The sequence below is a fragment of the Mustela erminea genome, chromosome 15 (assembly GCF_009829155.1).
Source record: "Mustela erminea isolate mMusErm1 chromosome 15, mMusErm1.Pri, whole genome shotgun sequence".
NCBI classification, from domain to species: domain Eukaryota; kingdom Metazoa; phylum Chordata; class Mammalia; order Carnivora; family Mustelidae; genus Mustela; species Mustela erminea.
This window is the reverse complement of record NC_045628.1, coordinates 33,272,737-33,293,194: the sequence shown is the minus strand read 5'-3', so window position 1 is coordinate 33,293,194 and position 20,458 is coordinate 33,272,737. Positions and strand designations below refer to the sequence as shown.

Here is a 20,458-nt window from a genome sequence, read left to right as displayed (position 1 = left end):
GTCTAGCCGTCTCAGCCACGCCAACAACTGTGTCCAGGACCACACAAGGCCACACTGATCCGCTGTTTTTCAGTAGAGGAGTCGACTGGGAAAATGGTGAGCCCAGGCCGGTGGGCTCTTCTGTGTGTGTCTTGGTCTCCACGACAAGGCTTGGTACCGTGGGCGGGGCTTCAAGTCCTCAGACGTGCCCAGGAGCATCAAGAGAGAGTGCAGAGCTCAAAAGAGTACAGATGATCAGTGAGACTCAAGGGGAGGGCAGGTGAGGAAGGAGAGCTTCACGTGAGAAAGGAGAGCCAGCAATGCCCACTGGTGGCTAGGAACTGTCCCAACTTAGCGGAGCTCAATGTGCATCTCGAGCACTGCCTTCTCCACATAATCCCTCAGTCCCTGGGTGATGAGGGGCATTCTGGAAAGACGCAGAAGGAAGAAATGTAGCAGCAGTCACATCTGTTTCACACTCAGAAGGTCAACGCAGAGCTCCAAATGCAGGCACAGCTCACAGACACTGTCACCACTAGGCAGCTGGTGCACCTTGCTGAGAATAGGACAGGTCCGCCCCCTTGACTGCGGCTCCTACGGGACCTCTCCGGGAGCTCAGCCAATTCCCGGGCCATGATGTGTTTAACACAGGGAGGGGGTCCGGCTCCTCCTCCAGTCCTCAGCATCCCCAAGACTGGAAGCTTAGCAGCAGCGAAGAATCTGTGTAGAGATCGGCTCATCCTCACTGTTTCCTGTGTGCCCCTGCTCTACCAAAGTTCCCACTCATCCTTCCTTCCTGTCCCGCTGACTTCTGGCCGAACACCAACGACACAGAAGTAACAGTCACACACAACTCGCTTAACTAGCTCCAACAAGTGGATGAGGTTAAATCCTGAGAATAAATCCCATATTCCCTAGCATTCCTATGGTTCCATTTCTCTCATGACTGGTACAGAATTTGGTAACAGAACCAGTTCTGAGAAACAAAGCATGTTGAAGGTCAATAATCAAATGATTCTTCACTTGGAATATCTGTGAGTCCTACTTGCATTAGGCTAAGGTGTACTGAAGGATTAAATTATGTATAAGATAAAGAACTCCACTCATTGTTCAGTCAATAATTATTCATGATTGTATTAAAAGTCCCTTTAGAGAACAGTAGGAAATTAATTCTTAGCTAACATCAGCTTGGGAGAAAGAAAGGAGGTTGCTTTTTTTTTTTTAATGTACAGATGTTGATAATATAAAATTAACCACAGATACTATACTTCCATAAATGTTTCCAATAATCAATTACTATGTTGCTTTAATACTATAATATTCTCATTAAATCAACATTGCTTAACTAAAATGGTCATGTTTAAAAGATGTTCATATCATTTTTATGATCACTCCTGAAATTTGCTGGTAAAATATATTATATAAATGACTTTGATAATGCACTCTAAATAGAAGAACATAAAGCTTAGCGGAAGAACCACTATAATCAAATGTCCAGAGAAGGAAGATGTGTGCGCAAGGAAGAGAAAGCATGAAAGCATGTGAGCAAGGGAGACAGAGAGGGAGGGGAAAAACAGAGAAAATCATTTGGACACATAAATGAGCCTCAATAGATTCTGGCTGAAATATTTAATGACATCACTGAATATCACATTTACCATTAACTCCAAGAGGAAATTTTGCAGAGCACTTTAATGCTCAGCCAAAGAAAAGAAAATATGGTTCATAGTTACTAAGATTTTTTTGAAACAAAAGATCATAACTTTTCTTGTTTGCTCCCATTTCTTCCAGTCAACATGACGCGATCATTCAAGGCCCAGGTCAAATGTCACTTCATATGTGAAGCCGATCGTGGCCCATACCAACTCTCTCGGTTTCATTAAATATATTGTAGTATTAATCACACCAAATTGTAGTAACTTATTTTGCCTGTCCCTGAGATGATGAAGACTTGAGGTCAGGGTCTAAATTTAATTTGTCTTTGTAGCCCTGTGTCTAACAAATAATACTTCTAAATATAGGATTGCTGGGTTCATCACACTGCAGGGTGGGTGTGATGATTAATTTTGTGTCAGCATGACTGGGCCAGAGGGTGCCCACATTGAACATTATTTCTCAGTGTGTCTGTAAGGGTGTTTCTGCATGAGATTAGCATTTGAACTGAGGACTCCGTAAGCACACTGCCCTCCTCCAAAGCAGGTGGGTATCACCCAATTGGTTAAGGACCTAAATAGAACAAAAAGTGAAGGAAGGGAGGCGCCAGTCCTTTCCTGCTTAAACTGGAACGACAGTCTTCTCCTGTCCTTGGATTTGGATTTACACCATCAGCTCCCTGGTTCTCAAGTCTTTGAACTTGGGCCAAAATTGCACCACTGGATTTCCTGGGAGGTCTCCAGCTTGTAGATGGCGGATCATGGGACTTCTCAGTCTCCAGAATCATATGAGCCAATTCCTTATAATAAATCATATATATCATACAGGATATATATACTTTCTGTTGGTTCTGTTTCTCTGAAGAACCCTGATTAATATGAGAGAAGGTGTCGACACTCTGTGTCGACACCAACTCCCCTATCATATCCAGTATCTTCAAGAGTTTTATTTCCTCCAAGAGAAAGCTTAATGTATCAATTCCTTATCAACACAAAGGAACAGTCAAACCCTAAAACCAGAAGCTGACATATTAAGTAGGACACCCAGTACCCCCAGGTACATCCCAGCATACCTTTAGTCAAAGGGAAAGAAACATATACAAATACTGGTCTGAGTAGTGAATTTTCCTAAAGCAGAACTGACTGCCTTCTGAACTCAATTAACATGGCTTAAAATAGTAAAAATAGCTATCTTAATGAGCACTTAGTGACTGCCAGGCAATATGCAAATGCTTTAGCATTTTTTTCTCATTGTACCTTCACAACAATATTTACAGAGGAGGCGTCATCATCATCATCATTTCCACATGGCAGACGTGACAATGAGAGAGAGAGAGAGAGAAGCTGGGTGAAGGGGGAGCCCTGGCTGAGCCATGATTAAAAACCAGGAGGTCCAAGCACAGAGCCTCGCTTGTCAACGCCGCAGGAGGCTCGGTAGTCCCTAAAATCTCCCTTAGAGGAAACTGCAATGTCCCGGAATTTTAAATATTCTTCCTTTAAAACTCATTGAACAGTTTCAGAGCAAATTTAGAAGAAAGGAAAAGGAGAGTGAGGGGAACCCTCCACCTTCTGTGAAAGCAAAGACAGTCAGAAACCCAGACCACCAAACAAAACATACCTGTCAAAGACTGTGAAATCTGGGAGGCAGCTGGGAGCTGACATATTACCTCCTCAGGCCTTAAGCAAAACATAGAATTTCTGAAAAGTAATAATCACAGTTATGAAATGCCTACCCAGTGAAAGCAGACAGTACCAGTCAGAGAGCGAGCAGAGGGACACGGCATGTTTTAGAGTCCAGCTCATTCATCTGGACCGAGGTTCCCACCTGAGGTGAGAAGGGAGTCGGAGCCTTTATCTCGAGAGTCCTCCACTGTATAATGGAAGCGAGGAAGACTCTGGAAATGACAGATTTACTTAGAGAGTATTTGAAATAACTAACTCGAGCCAAAGATTTGGACTCATGTAGTTCATACCCAAACTCGTGGTGCCCCTGCCCACAACACTCCCTGGGATACAGGCCAATACTAGCCAACACTGGTCCCATTCGGAGACAGGGAAGAACCAGGGCCACAAGAGAACCGTGCAGAAAAGCAGCAAATACCAAGAAAAATGTAAGTAATAGGTCAGTGAGTAACAAACATAACAGGAGGAATTACCCAAGGAGACACAAAGAATTGGGGCAAATAACACTTCACAAATTTAAAAAAAAAAGGGAACACAAGAGCATGTCTACAAAACGAAAATATTCAAGGAAGAAGTAAAAGCGTTCAAATGATAAAAAAGACAAGTTAACTGAAATCAATGAAAATAAGCTGACAGAGCTCTGAAATACTACAGAAATACTGTTTAAGAAAACCACTTGGGTTACTAAAAAATAATGCAGAACTTGACTGAAAACATAGAAAAAATGCTTACTAGGAAAACACAGTAAGTGAAAACAAAAAGTTAAAGATGAAGACCACAGATGCAAAAACCAAGGAGAAATATTAGATATATTATCAGGGTTACTAAAAAAGAGAACAAAACGAAAAGAAAATATATTTTAAATATTATTTTAAAATGTGAAGACATACATACAGACTCTATATCTCAGAGTTTAATGACAAGATCCAAGAAAAACTGATACAGAATCATAAAAACCAAGACATAGTCAATGAAGTTACTGAACTTTCTAGCATACTAAAAATAGTCCACAGATATCTGAACAAAACGCAAAACAAGAAAAAGTAGATCAGTTTGCTTCAGTCTTCACAGTGACACCAAAGCCAGATAGCAGGAAAGCAGTAGTTCCATACTGCTCAGAAAAAGAAGAAGTAAGACTAAGCTTTAATACTGAACTAAAGCTGGGAGGGAGACAAACCATAAGTGACTCTTAATCTCACAAAACAAACTGAGGGTTGCTAGGGGGAGGGGGTTGGTAGAAGGTGGTGGGGTTATGGACATTGGGGAGGGTATGTGCTATGGGGAGTGCTGTGAAGTGTGTAAACCTGGCAATTCACATACCTGCACCCAGGGGGATAAAAATATATTATACATTTATAAAAATTAAAAAAAAAAATTGAACTAAAGCTTTGGTAATTGTGGTTCATAATCACAAAAAATAAAGAAATCACTGGTAATAACCTTAATTATAAAAAGATGGTAAAACAAGGAGAGGGAAAAATAGAAAGAAACGCCATCAATTTTCCCTTTTTTATTTTTTAAGATTATATTTATTTATTTGACAGAGAGAGACATGGTGAGAGAGGGAACACAAGCAGGGGAAGAGGGAGAGGGAGAAGCAGACTCCCCACTGAGCAGGGAACCTGATGTAGGACCCTGGGATCATGACCCCAGCCAAAGGCAGATGCTTAACGACTGAGCCACCCAGGTGCCCCTCCCATCTTCCCCAGCAAAAAGTCAAAAGATGCTGTTTTGAAGTTAAATTCATTTAAAAAATTAAAAAAAAAGATTACCAGAATTCAAAGTGTTTTTCCCCACTTAACTCTTTAATTGAAGTAGAGTTGACAGACAATGTTATATTAGTTTCAATTCATTCTTGACTCATTGCTCACCACAAAAAGCATAGTCACCATTTGTCACCATACAATGCTATTAGAGTATTACTGACTATATTCCCTATGCTATACTTTCCATCTCTGGTACTTTCGTATTTTAATCACTGAAAGTTTGTACCTCTTAATGCCCTTCATCTATTTCACACATCCTCCCAGAAACGTTCCTTCTGGAAAGCACCACTTTGTTCTCTATATGTAAGAGTCTCTGTTTGTCAAGTAATAGCAACACACTGGTGAAAGGACATTAATTTGAAATTCACAAATTCCTTCAGTTTAAGCCCACTTTCTATTTCTTCCGTTTTATACTGGAAGCAAAATGAAAAAACAACTCTTCATTAGAAATACGAAGTATAAATATCATGATGCTTTCTGTAAGACCACCTTTATTTACTTGTATATACACACAGAGACGTTGTAAATAACATTCGTCAAATGATAAAAGGTGTAAGGCAGATTCCGATGAAAATTCCATCAGTATTTTTCAAAGAGCTGGAGCAAATAATCCTAAAATTTGTATGGAATCAGAAGAGACCCCAAATTGCTAAGGAAATGTTGGAAAAGAAAAACAAAACTGGTGGCATCACGTTGCCTGATTTCAAGCTTTACTACAAAGCTGTGATCACCAAGACAGCATGGTACTGGCACAAAAACAGACACATAGAGAGCAAAGTAGAGAGTAGAGAGCCCAGATATGGGCCCTCAACTCTTTGGTCAAATAATCTTCGACAAAGCAGGAAAAAAGATATAGTGGAAAAAAGTCTCTTCAATAAATGGTAATGGGAAAATTGGACAGCTATATGTAGAAGAATGAAACTCGACCATTCTCTTACACCATACACAAAGATAAACTCGAAATGGATAAAAGACCTCAACGTGAGACAGGAATCCATCAGAATCCTAGAGGAGAACATAGGCAGTAATCTCTTCGATATCAGCCACAGCAACTTCTTTCAAGATATGTCTCCAAAGACAAAGGAAACAAAAGCGAAAATGAACTTTTGGGACTTCATCAAGATCAAAAGCTTCTGCACAGCAAAGGAAACAGTCAAGAAAACAAAGAGGCAACCCATGGAATGGGAGAAGATATTTGCAAATGACAGTATAGACAAAAGGTTGATATCTAGGATCTATTAAGAACTTCTCAAACTCAAAACACACAAAACAGATAATCATGTCAAAAAATGGGCAGAAGATATAAACAGACACTTCTCCAATGAAGACATACAAAGGGCTAACAGACACATGAAAAAATGTTCATCATCACTAGCCATCAAGGAGATTCAAATTAAAACCACCCTGAGATACCACCTTACACCAGTTAGAATGGCCAAAATTAGCAAGATAGGAAACAACGTGTGTTGGAGAGGATGTGGAGAAAGGGGAACCCTCTTACACTGTTGGTGGGAATGTAAGTTGGTGCAGCCAATTTGGAGAACAGTGTGGAGGTTCCTTAAGAGATTAAAAATAGAGCTTCCCTATGACCCTGCAATTGCACTACTGGGTATTTACCCCAAAGACACAGATGTCGTGAAAAGAAGGGCCACCTGTACCCCAATGTTCATAGCAGCAATGGCCACAGTCGCCAAACTGTGGAAAGAACCAAGATGCCCTTCAATGGACTAATGGATAAGGAAGGTGTGGTCCAAATACACTATGGAGTATTACGCCTCCATCAGAAAGGACGAATACCCAACTTTTGTATCAACATGGATGGGACTAGAAGAGATTATGCTGAGTGAAATAAGTCAAGCAGAGAGAGTCAATTATCATATGGTTTCACTTATTTGTGGAGCATAACAAATAGCATGGTGGACATGGGGAGATGGAAAGGAGAAGGGAGTTGAGGGAAACTGGAGGAAGAAATGAACCATGAGAGACTATGGACTCTGAAAAACAATCTGAGGGTTTTGAAGGAGTCGGGGGTGGGAGATAGGGGGAGCCTGGTGGTGGGTATTATGGAGGGCAAATAATGCATGGAGTACTGGGTCTGGTGCATAAACAATGAATTCTGTTACACTGAAAGGAAATTAAATTTTTAAATAAATGAAAAAAAAATAGGTGTGAGGCGGTGTTTAAAAATGAGCAATACATCATCTTTTCAAAGAATAAAGCCATTATTCTACTTTAATAACTGCATAATATTTCTCAGATTCCTGTATATTATTTTGTTCTCATTTCCTAGATAAGAGAAATTAGATACCCAAAGGTGAAACAACTTGATGGAAGAGTGACCTAATTCAGGATGATATTTTAATAAATATGTGATATACCCACTAGTTTCCATCATTATCCCATCTACTGATTCGGCTCCATACGAGGATAAACTTGTAATATAATTACATATGCCTGACAGTAGAATGAATTGCCACATATAGTATAAATTCCGAAGAGTACTCAACATAAGGCTGATGGAACCAACCAACCCTTCCAGAAGGTTGCCACACCCCAAGCACAAGTTAGGCTTAGTGACGTTTGAGGGTGCTTCCAATTCTGAAAATGACTTTATAATGTGAAGTCATACAACAAAGACACGAATCTCTCTCATGCTATAAAAATAATAGTATCAGTACCACACTCACATTTAGAACTCTACGCTTTAAAATGTTTTCCTGTAAACATCATACTTCCTTTTCCGCCATAACAACCATTGAAATAGGACAAGTGTCATTAGTTCCACTATGCAGTTGAGAAAATTAAAATTCAGAAAAGTCGTCACTGGTCCACGATCATCCAGACAAATCATTATAGTATCACGACTTGTTTTTCCAGGTTTTTCTGTTTGTTTGTTTGTTCTAGTCCATGTTTACTGTCTAAGCAACTACTCTACATAAACGTATAGTAGCCCAGCGCTGACCACGCTTTACTTACATGACCCTGGGGTTTTCCGAGCCACTCTGCCTACTTAGTTGAAAATGGAAGAAAGGTTAGGTTGCTGTGATTCTTTCTATCCTGTGTTGAAGAAAGAGCCTTGGAACTTCATGGAAAAGAACTTTAAAGCAGCCACACTATCTATGCCCATCACTATGCTATAAACTCTTTTTTGGTAGGAAATTCAAGATTCCTCAGCAAAGCTTGCTATTGTCCTTGTGGTTTCCAAATACAAGAAGTAAAAGTCATACACTGCTGGTGCTGAACAGTGTATGCAGCTGTTCAACAGAGGTAGTCACAGAGCAGAAGTCTGAATGTGAACTCTGGTGAAGGGGGCTCATGTATATGCGTGCGCATGTTCTGGACACCTGCTCTAAACCAGCAGCTGAGAAGCACTCGGTAAACATACCCTGGAGCGTCTGGAAGACAGATGGGGCAAAGCCAGGTTTGCGGAGCCCGGTCCCTGAACAAGCCAACTCATTCACTGGGACAGCAACTGGTAAAATACATTCGAGAGCATATATGACATACTTCCTGCCAATATTTGGGAACAGAAAATGATGGAAGATGGGATCTTTTCTGAATTTCCTTGATGTCTTCCAATGGCAGATCGTAAGGGGACAAACTCAAGTGCAAGGAAAGTGAATAAAAGAACTTAACACTTGAGTAAGGGAAACGACTTAATGCAAATATAGGTTTTTTCAAAGAGAAGATGAAGGCTGCTCCTGGAAGTGAGACTCTTGGTGTGGCCACAAAAGGAATTCTGCAAATGCTATTTAGGCCGTTTAAATATTCAAACCTAAGCAGAAAGGCACAGCATGATATTCTGTGGCTCTTGGCAAGATTTTATCACTAGTCACAAACTGGAAACATACTAAATAGTTTTAAAAGCGATATTCAAATGTCTTTTCAATTACGTAGACAGTGGCAATGTTGCTTGCACTGCTGACATTCTAAAACTTCATCTTAAAAGTGACCTTGTCAATACACTTAATACATAGAAAAGATAAATTTTCAAGCTCTGCAATTTTCTCCCTGAATCAGACATTGTTAAAACTAACAGCATCTGGGGCGCCTGGGTGGCTCAGCGGGTTAAGCCTTTGCCTTCAGCTCAGGTCATGGTCTCATGGTCCTGGGATCGAGCCCCGCATCTGGCTCTCTGCGCGGCAGGGAGCCTGCTGCCTCCTCTCTCTCTGCCTGCCTCTCTGCCTACTTGTGATCTCTCTCTCTCTGTGTCAAATAAATAAATAAAATTTTTCAAAAAATCATTTAAAAACTAACAGCACCTGATTCAAGCAGGCTTAAAAAGAAGCACCAATGTATTTTCTGTTCTGAGACATCTGTAACTGAAAATACAGACCAAAAAAATGAAAAACAGCAATAAGAAAAAAAAAAAATAATTCTTTGGGACAAACATATTAAGTGAAATACTCACTGCTCCTTCCTCCATATAGACTTCTGAATAAGACTTTTATAAGCTAGGAGGCACAATCATTTAGAATGAATCACATATATTATAGTCAATCAAGATAATATTTTCAGAGTTTTTCCTCAGGGTAAGTAGTAACACAATGATTCTCTTTGCCAACATCTTCAGTTGTCATAAAATTAGTTACAGAACAATGACATTGTCAAAATAAATAAACTCACAAAGTTAATACTGAGCCACTCAAACAAAAAAACTTAATAACAATTGAATGAAAACATAAAGTAATACTATACCAACATCATATATAAGGGATAAACATATTTTGCATGATAAGGAGTGAAAGTTTCCATATTTACATAGGGACAAAGCAAGAAAATTTAAATTTATTACCTTTGCCTTAGGGAGTCCATAATACCGTTTAACTTTATGAATGAAATTATCAGTGGTGTGCTGGTGCTAGCTCATCCCCAGCTCACGAGTGCCAGTTGTTAAATATTAAAGATCCCTGCAAGCTAGTTGTTAAATCACTGAAACCAATCATAATTAGAGTATTTACACCATGGGCAATGACGAGCAATACTGACCACACCCCTCCATCCCCCCCCACCAACCCAAAGCCAGTTTAATAGCAACTCACTGATCCAAATAAAGATACACAGTATAGAGGCTCAGTTGGTCAAGCATCAGCCTTTGGCTCAGGTCATGATCCCAGCGTCCTAAGTTTGAATCCTGCATTGGGCTCCCTGCTCTACGGGGAACCTGCTTCTCCCTTTGCCCCTCACCACGCTCATGAACACGAGCTCTCTCACTCCTTCATGCTCACATGCCTTCTTCCTTTCTTTCTCAAATAAATAAAATCTTTTTAAAAAAAATACACAGCAGGGGCGCCTGAGAGGCTCAGTGGGTTAAGCCGCTGCCTTTGGCTCGGGTCATGATCTCGGAGTCCTGGGATCGAGTCCTGCGTCGGGTTCTCTGCTCAGCAAGGAGCCTGCTTCCCTCTCTCTCTCTCTCTCTGCCAGCCTCTCTACCTACCTGTGATCTCTCTCTGTCAAATAAATAAATAAAATCTTAAAAAAAAAAAAAAAATACACAGCACAACTAATTTTCACAAAGTAAATTCTCCCATGTAGGCAATACTGGGGTCAAGAAAAAGAATATTACCATACACCCACAAGCCCCCCTTGTATCATGTGTGAATCCATGCGCCCTCTAGAGGTCTGAAAATCTTCCAGATACAAATACTAGAAAGGAGTAATTTTAGCAATGATGAGGGAAGAAGGCAATGTTAAATGAAAGATATAACCTGGAAAATTATCTGGAAGCAACTGTGAAGGTAGGCTGGCAGAAAAAGACACAGCATGATATACATTTACTCGACAGTAGCAGGAGCAACGCAGGAAGGAAAACACGAAATGGCAGGTACTGCGCAGCTCCACAAGTGTTATGAGGCACATGTCTACGAAACAGACCTGTTAAGTGTGAAAATCTTAGGAAAGAGATAGTTTAACATACTGTAATTCTCTTTAGCTTGCCTATGATTTTTATATCATAACCAGTAGAGAGTAGGAGAAAAGCTCAAGTAACTGCCACACCTAAAGTGACAGCTAGTATTTGATTACTATTGAAATTCACAAGACTTTTTCCCCCCTCTAATTTACAGTGGTACCTGTCTGTGAAAAGCCCTTCAAAGTCATCCCATTCCTCTGAGAAAAGCTGACTCAGCTGGCACAAAGAAAACAGCATCTGACAGTAATCCTGTGCAATGTGGCGCTGGTATCGGGATTATGCTTGTAGGAACGAACATATATTTACACAAAAGCTGGCTTTTTTTGTTTTTCTTTGTCCCAGGGATCAGTTGTATCCAGTGGTCTTCCAGTTCTCAATATTCATCAATAAGCTGATTCCTTAATTTCAGCCTAAGTTCTATGAAACTGATAACAGCTAGACTTACACAAAAAAGGGGGTTTTCCTTATAAATTTCTTCATATTTAAGGGTTTAAAATTTTTAAATTACACTTTACAGATAGATGTACGTATCGAAGTATTGACTTCTGTCCCATACCCAGACACAGAAGTGTTCTAATGAGAATAATGGCCCCAAAATCATGTTCAACCTAAGATTTTCAATGCAGTTATATACAATTTGACTGACCAACCTTTATTGTTTTCCTCTTCATATGGATATTCATTCATCCATTTGTCTCTAGAGTCACATTGATCCTGCAAGAAACACACACAAAAACAGATAATGAGAAAAAGTTCCACATGTTGATGACATTCTTCCACTGGGGAGTGAACAATTTCATTCTGCAACTCTTTGGGTTCTTCACTGGTAGAATGAGATAATCAAAGCAACAGTCACAGAATATTTTTTTTCATTGGTTGTTTGCTTTTTGCTTGCTCTTTACCAGCCACTAAAGGGCAAAGTGGAGAAATGAGGGAATAAAAGTACGATCTCCACCTAGGACAGCTCCTGAGCACAAGATAATGGGGATCTGGGTAAAGAGAGTCGAGGGAGGGAAGAAAAGGAAAGGGAGGCACCAGAGAGACAAAGGGGAGGAGAAAATGGCAGAAATTGGTTGAAAAGTAAATTTAATATACGAAAGTCACAAATATTCTTACTGGAGCACTTGGCTCCCTTATTCTTAGCAAACAACGAATTTTTAAGTAATGCTGTTTTCCAGAGGAAATGATTTTTTTCCTTCTTTATAGCGGATACATATGCAGCATAATTAATATGAGTACTTTTTGGTGCCTTCATGTCGACCAATACCCAAACAACTTCTTATTTATTTTAAAGATTTATTTATTTGCAAGAGAGAGAGAGAGAGAGATACAGGGGGGAGGAGCAGAGGGAGAGAATTCCCAAGCAGACTCCTTGCTGGGCGCAGAGCCCACCACCTAGGACTCAACCCCACAACCTTGCGATCATGACCGGAACCTAAATAAACCAAGAGTCCAGTCAAATGCTTAACTGACTAGGCCACCCAGGTACCCCCAAAAATTAATCTCAAAAGCTTCCATATCCCCAGGACCGTTTGGATCTCACTGAATATAATTAAATATTGCTGGATTAGAGAGTTCTGATTACAATAAAGCATTTGCCTCATGTGGAAGTATCTTGAAAGTCCTCCTGTTTATTTTCATTCAGCACATTATGTAACTTGCTTCAGAATTCCCTTTTCATGAGGCAAATTTTCTTTGGCATTCAGTTAAGCCAGCTTAGTAGGCATAATTGATTTTGCTTTTTCCTTTAGGAATTACACTCAAGAGGGACAGGCCTTGGTGTTCTCAGCAGCACCCACTCTGCTGGTGGCTCACCCCTGCCGCACGGCACAGATTTCCTCTGCGTGGGCCTCCAGACATTTGAACAGAAAAAGGGTTCACTCGCTCATAGGGCCTTAAATGAAACACAGCACGATTCACAAGTTCCATGGGCTTGGTCTGTAAGGCAGACTGGCTTTTAATTTTATTCTAGTTTTAAGTTAATCAATTAACCAATTTCTCCTTCTCTCTCTCTCTCTCTCTCTCTCTCTCTCTCTCTTCCCCCTTTGCCCCCCCTTCCTCTCCACTTCTCTCTCTATACATAATTAATATATACATATTTTAAAAAAGTTTATATCTCAATATGTATATACTTCAGTTTTTACTACTAGAAATGCTGCTGAAAAGCAATATAATGTAAATGTAACATTTTAATAATATTTTTTTTAAGATCTTATTTATTTATTTATTTATTTGGCAGAGAGAGAGAGACAAAGCGATAGAAGGAACACAAGCAGGAGGAGTGGGAGAGGGAGAAGCAGGCAACAGGGAGCCCCATGTGGGGCTCAATCCCAGGACCCCGGGATCATGACCTAAGTTGAAGGCAGACACTTAATGACTGAGCCACCCAGGCACCCCAATAATATCTTAATATTGCAATGGCAAACTAGAAAAATTCTCTGGAAATTCAGAGTGTAACTCTTCTATTTTACATTCTGAAACCATAATATGGTTTCCCTTGAAAGAATTAAAAAGTCATCTAAAACACCATGTTCTTATCAAACACGTCCTGTCCTTTCTAGTCTTCAAAATATATCTAAATCGATCAGTTCCAACTTAGCAGAATGTACTAGGTACGTCAAAAACTGGCTTCAATCTTACATTCCAATTTTGTAGGTTTTTTTCTCCCCACACTTTGATATATCTTGGCCATTTTTCACATGATATTCAACTTCCTGATGCTTAATCCAAAATTTGTAACACTCCACTGCAGAGATATATTTACTCCCTAATTTTTGTCTAATAATTTACGATTTTGTGCTACTGCTGATAACATTTAAACATCCTTCTATGTGAATCTTATAGCCACCAGGGCCTCTGCTAGCCGGGGTGATGACATAGTGACACTGGAAGGGACGCCCTCTCTGGGCAGACAGGGACAGACTCTAATCAGGAGGGAGGGCCCAATGAGCAGAGCCCAGGGCAGATCTTCACCACCATTCACCCCCTGAGCCGGGTACCCTCATTTACTATACTTAGCTGCTCTGAGTCTGCACCTTTAATTACTGCCTTAGAATATAGTTATAGAAGTGCAATTACCACATCAAAATAATAGGAACTCTTTTCCTGGTTTTTCAAAACGTCTTTTTAAACAGACTCTACCAACTTATGCTCCCCAGAGAAACAGAAGCCCGTGCTACCATAGCGCCTCATCCATCTTTATTTCCGGAAACAGAGCACATTACCTCACACATTTTAGGGGGATCAATAAATATTGTCAAATGAGTAAATGAAGGTAGTAATGACAAATGGAAGAAAAACAAAATAAACTCATGTTTCTATCAATCATGCGGATTCTTCCTATCCACGTAACTAGGGCCTCCGTTATCTAATTTGTATTTTTAGATAAAATTAATCTGCTGACTAAAGCATTAAATAATGTGAACTATACCCAACATAATATCCCACATTTTGACAGCATTTGGAGATTTACAAAGTAGCCTAGTGATATAATTTGTACCGAAAGCAGTTATGAACTTGAGTCCATGAACTATTTTAAGATCGATTTGACAATGATGATTAATTTCATGCCCAAGGTTAACCAGTTAGATAATGTCAGGGTCCTTCTAGAACTCCTTAGCTCCACATCTGAGCATGGATTTTTGGTTTATCTTTGCAACCATCTATAACTTCAATGTATATACCTCTGTATCTTTCAAACCTGAGAGCCTGATATAATGCTAACTTTCGTTTTCCGTTTAATTCACACTCTTCAAAGAGTGTTCAAGCTCATCTCCTGACCGGCAGCTCCCCTCGAGTACCCCAATACTTTAAGTAGCACATGTGACAGCAAATGAAGTCACGGTTGAGAGCTGAGAAGACCAATCCCTGGGCTCACCGTTGTCTCCCACTGGCCATTTGACCTGAAACAATTCATCCAACCGGCCTCCCCATTTCCTTCTCCACAGAAGCAGGGGCAACAGTGACACCGGTTTGTCTACCACCTACCCCAACTAGGGTCATGTCTATGCAGCAATGTGTCCTGTTATTCACACAGGAATTCTCACTCCTTCATCAGTGGCCCAAATTAAGCAAGAAAATAACAGGACTTCTCAAAATTGAGACCACAAAATAGATGAATGTCAACTTGATTCATGCTAAGGGGCCTTTGTGTTGTGCCCCAAATCCCCATCAAAATCAAGCCATGATGTAAAATGGGAAAATGGCACCTTTCCAGCAACAGTTAATATCTCATCAATTTCCTAATTAAAATATTACTTAAGTCTGCCAAATAGGTTTGTAAAATTATCTCATAAATCTTCTCAAAGCACAGAAGTTTTAAAGGCCACTGTCCTCATCAAAAATTCATCACACATGTTTTGGTGCTTACTTTCCTGGCTCCAAAAATGATTCTCAATTGTCAGGTAAAGAAAAAGCAAAGGGTTGGTCCCTTATTTCAACACAAAGTAAATATAAGAAATAAGAAAAGGCATGATATATTACATTTCGGAAAGAAGTTTAGACTTACTTTTAAACAAAAATAATTGCTGCCTAGCAAATTGTTCGTAAATACTCCTGTTTTAATGGTGAGTCTGGAGAAATTGTAGCAATAGGGAATCGTCTTCTAAATTCTGTTCCTTTTGAACTTGTTCCCTCCCCTAAAATTTCCTAAAAGGAATTCTAAGCGTCCTTTGTAATTCGAAGACAGTTAAGTATCTTGGACAATAGAACTGTCCTTGGTCAGAACGGACGTGGATACTACCCAGCTTAATGAAGAAGGAGTTACACTTTAGAGTACAGGCCCTAACTCATCACCTGTAGTAACAGGTTGCTAGCTCTTCGTCACACTTGAAATTATCTGTTATGCTCTCCATCTCTAAAGGTGAGTGTTTAATACATTCTGCATACTTCAGGAACCCTAAGTACACTTGTTGCCAGTTCCTCTGAAAATCCTTTTATGTATCTTTAAACAGAGACAGCAAGACACCTTTTAAAGGTGCTTATAGACATCTGACTACTCAGGGTATTCTACTCTCTGCCCAAAGGTAATTTAGTTGCTCTGTTTCAAGTAAATTGAATTCTGGTAATGGTACTGCAATCCCATTTGGAATTCCGTCTTCTAGGTTCAGTTTCACAAATCACTACTTCATTAGCTGTGATCTTGTGTTTTCAAGGGCTGATTAAAAAAAAAAAAAAAGTCAGGTAACAAAGGTTTATATACATATTCACAAAACTTTTCAAGCCAATTAGGGACTCCAACAAGCAAGCTTTGTGAATTTAAGTCGATGGTATTATGTAACAGACCCACCCTGGCCTTGCTGTGCCTCAAGGTTTTTAATATATACATTGCCTTCCTTCATTTAAAGTTATTTCTGTTTTACCTGTCGCAGTGAGTTATCTTGGAACTAAAAATATTTGAAGGTTAATCTAAATATTTCTGGAGATAAATGCATATCTAAGTGCTACATTTTCATAGCTATTTTGACTTAAAAATGAAAAGAGACGCTGAAGATACAAAGCAATGTGCTTGTTGCTAGGTGACAGGTGACACCTACCTGAACTTGTACAGCATGAGACTTCTCACTGCTGAGAAAAGACACACGGATTTCCATGGCACAAACATCATTTTCTACAGAGAAGCAAACTAGTCCTCAGATATTCTTCTTTAACATAGGCCGTAAGTAGTCAGCAAGTTATGTCTATACGAATATCCAATTTTAGAGATGCCTCTCACCACAAATAGGAAAAGACAGTTGGTTATTTTCCACTTGGGAAATGTGGTTCTGCATTCTAAATAATGTCTACATATGAAATAAATATAATTTTCATGATTTGTTATTAAAGAGTGACCATTATTCTTTGTATCTCATCAATTCCCCAAGTTTTAACAGAAATCGTTTCAACTAGGGTAGGTAGAGTCCACAGAGAGAGCAGTATCTTTACAATAAGTAATCCAATTTCCATTAAATTTATTAACACAAAACCATCACAGCAAAGACCTCATGAATTAAAAAAGATAAGGCAAAAAACTTCAAGGCAGATTATTTCCTGGATATATTTTGTAATTACATACCTACTTTCTAGTATTACCTCACTTCCTTGAGACAAAAGCTCAGGCACAAAGTTCCACCCCTTTTCTTTGACCCATCAGGCAATTCAGGTGATGATATACAAACACCAAGTACTCTTCTACACACACAATTTCAGGATCTCACATGAATAAATGACACACTTCACTCCATCTGAGAAGGACTGTGTGCTTTCTCACGTTGAAAAAAGATCACAACATGAATACCAAACAGCAGAACACCAGCATTAACACTTGGCAATAATGTGACTTAAGGCAAGCTGTTTTAAGTTTTGTGTGCCCTGTTCCTCGTTTACTAATCCTGTATCACGGGATGCATGGGTGGCTCAGTTGATTAAGCATCTGCCTTCAGCACGGGTCATGATCCCAGGGTGCTGGGATGACGCCCCATGTCCATGGGGCTCCCTGCTCAATAGGGAGTCTACTACTTCCTCCTCCCAGCACCCACTCCCTGCTTGTGATTGTGCGCACTCTTTCTCTCTCAAATAAATAAAATCTCGTTGGGGAGGCGGCTATGAACGTTGAAAAGGAGAATGTACAATGTACTTAGCAGACACTCTGGTACTTATCAGTTATTCAACAAATGTCAGTCCCAAACCTCCTCCTTACATTCATGGTCAAGCACAGACTTTAATTTCCACTTAAACTTTCCTGAGAACTGGGAACAAACAATGACCTATTCGAATCCAAGTTACACTTCCCCAAGACTACCGTCAGTCCTGGTTGTGTGTTTTTTATAGTAGGGTCCTAGGACAGACGACAGGATCACACACCTAGGCTCTCAAAGTACGGCGTCCCCAATTCCTCCATTAAGAGAATTCAATGATGTAACAGCTAAGAGACACAGGAGACAGGGAATTTCAGGTCCTTAACAACCAGAAATCTTATGGAATTCTATTAGTTACACAGAAATCAAATGAAAATGCTCCATTTAAAAAAAAAAAAAAAAAAAAGTTCTTCCCTATTTCCAGCTTTATGTTTCTCTGAAATTATGCTTCCACCCCAAAATTTTTCACTATTAGCAGACAACACAGAAAGAGCAAACTTTACGAATTAAGGTCTCACTCGGAGTGAGGTATGGCCCAAAGCCTGAGCAAACATTGAAGAACAGAGTTCACTGAATCAACAGCCCATTTTCAGAGGGAGGAGGTAAAGCAAAAGCACACCGACATGGAAATTACTCTTTTAATCTGTTTTCAGCTTCCATTACATCCCCACATTCTTTGCAGACAGAGAACAAATAAACCATTAAAAGAAAGTAACCATAGCAAATGAATTAAGCATTTCTTTTACATACAGTGTGCTCAATATAATGGTTTGAAAAGTAATTTATGCTATGCTCATATTTAAGTGTAATTGCCACTTTATTGGGGCTGCACAGTCAAAAATCTGATTTGTATTGCAAAGAACTGACAAGATGATTAAATTTTGTCTTCATATGTCTAATTTATGTGATTTAGATTACAACACAAATAGGAGAACATGCAATTCGTACTTGTATGGGAAATGATGGCGTACAACACCACATTCTGCCAAAAGTGACTTGGCCACACACACGTTTGCATTCCCATGTGAAGAGCACTGACGACTTTCTCTCAATCCTTTCTATCAGGATGTGTTTTAAACCATCATACTAAAGATATTACAAATCTTTGGAGTTTCCAAGGGGCTGGTGGAAGGAACAAAATAATAGGGCGCCGTTCCCTTCCTAACACATTATGCAAGTATAATGTGGTAGTGTGATTTATACATTAAAAAGCAAGCTTCCAATTTTGAAAACAACTGAAAATACAATCATGATCAACACATAGTTGGTACCAATTAAAAATGCATAATTCACACAAGCCTAATAATTTCTCTACTACTTTAGTTCAATGAGCATTGTCTGTACATAGCGAGGCATATATATTATGGGGTAATTACAAATTTTATATATTCAAGAAAAATAAGTTGCCTTATTCAGTATGCAGTATGCAGTATTTGGCTTTCCTATTAATTATTGCTTTCTATGTTTAACTTGCCAATACTAAGCAAGATAAATTACATTCAAGTGCATAGTAAACAGTGTGCTTAGGGAGTAAATTTATTTTCTAGTCCATCACAACAATAGTTGATTAAAATATGTTGCTCTTATCCAGTTTTGAATTAATTCATGTGAAATAAAACAAATATTTATTAAATTGTGGGGGAAAACATTTCATCAAACTGCAAAACCTGAGTGGAAAAACAAATGGCACACATTTAATTACAGTTGACATTTAAATGAAATTTGCAATCTCAAAATATTTAACAACAATTAGAAAATATCAGACAAGATATTTTTAGGGTACTTTCATGTTCAATCTCTTCAAATATCTGAACCCAGAGGAATTTTAACATAGGCGGATTTTAAAATAGAATTTGAAGGATGGATCAGAGAGCTTAATAGATTTGTTTTACTGACATTTTGATACAATGATACAGAAACAAGAGGATTCATCTGATATTTTTAATGAATGTCTTACGGGTTGCCAAGTGCCTTACTGAACAACAGTTTTGTCCGGCTGAACTCATCAATTCAGTTTGCGCATTCAGACATCACAATCATTACCCTATGTAGCTCATAATCTGGCCCACCACAGATAGCAAGCTGTCATCATAAATACATTATCAATTAGTATTTCTCAACGATGAGCAAATTAGTAGACCGTCAAATAAATTGCATAACCATATGCTTCTCTCATGACTAAATAATACCAGAAAATCAAAATACTATTTGTTGAGAATGACAAATGATATATTAGGTTGATTCTTGTTTACAAGGATCAAAGACTCCTTTAAATGCTGGAGAAATACGGATATTGGGAGTCAAAGCAAATATAATCCAAGTAATTGCTAGCAGATGATGAAGGTCTGCTGATGTGTAATTGCGATATTCCTTCCATGGTATATATATTCTGTTAATTCACCCGTGGATCGCCTATATGCCAGGAACTGAGGACATTAAAAACCCTATGCCACAATACCTAATTTAAAGAAGCTCACGAAGGTGAGACAAATATAAATAAGTAGAATAAGTATAACAATAATAGCTACCATCTACTGGTTACTTACCATAAGTTTAACATTGACTAGCTGCTTGTATTATCTAATAAGTTCATGTACAAAGCATGATGACCTAGGATTAAATACCCACACTTTACAATAAAAATAACTGTGACTGAAGTCCGTATTCTCTAGCCTGTATCAAGTCACACGTTCCATAACAAAACAGGAACTCTGTGGAAGAACAAAGCAGAGTGGGAAGTCGAGGGAGCCCACCTAGGTGTCACAGAGGAAGATGAAATAAAGTGAAGCCTTGAAAAGTGGGGGAGAAGAGACATTTCGGTATGCAGGCAGTCATCAGTACGTTTAAATCTGA

At 39.1% G+C, this 20,458-nt stretch overlaps 1 protein-coding gene across 7 annotated transcripts in view; it reads right to left on the bottom strand.

The window, feature by feature from the left end:
- The window catches only part of KLF12 (Kruppel like factor 12), a 436,672-nt gene that overhangs the window by 278,970 nt on the left and 137,244 nt on the right, over positions 1–20,458 (bottom strand). For all 7 annotated transcript variants that reach the window (XM_032315078.1, XM_032315082.1, XM_032315084.1 and 4 more), the window contains exon 2: positions 11,642–11,705. In XM_032315078.1, the coding sequence (XP_032170969.1) occupies positions 11,642–11,674 (33 nt within the window). In that variant the 5' untranslated portion in view covers positions 11,675–11,705. The remainder of the gene's footprint in view (positions 1–11,641; positions 11,706–20,458) is intronic.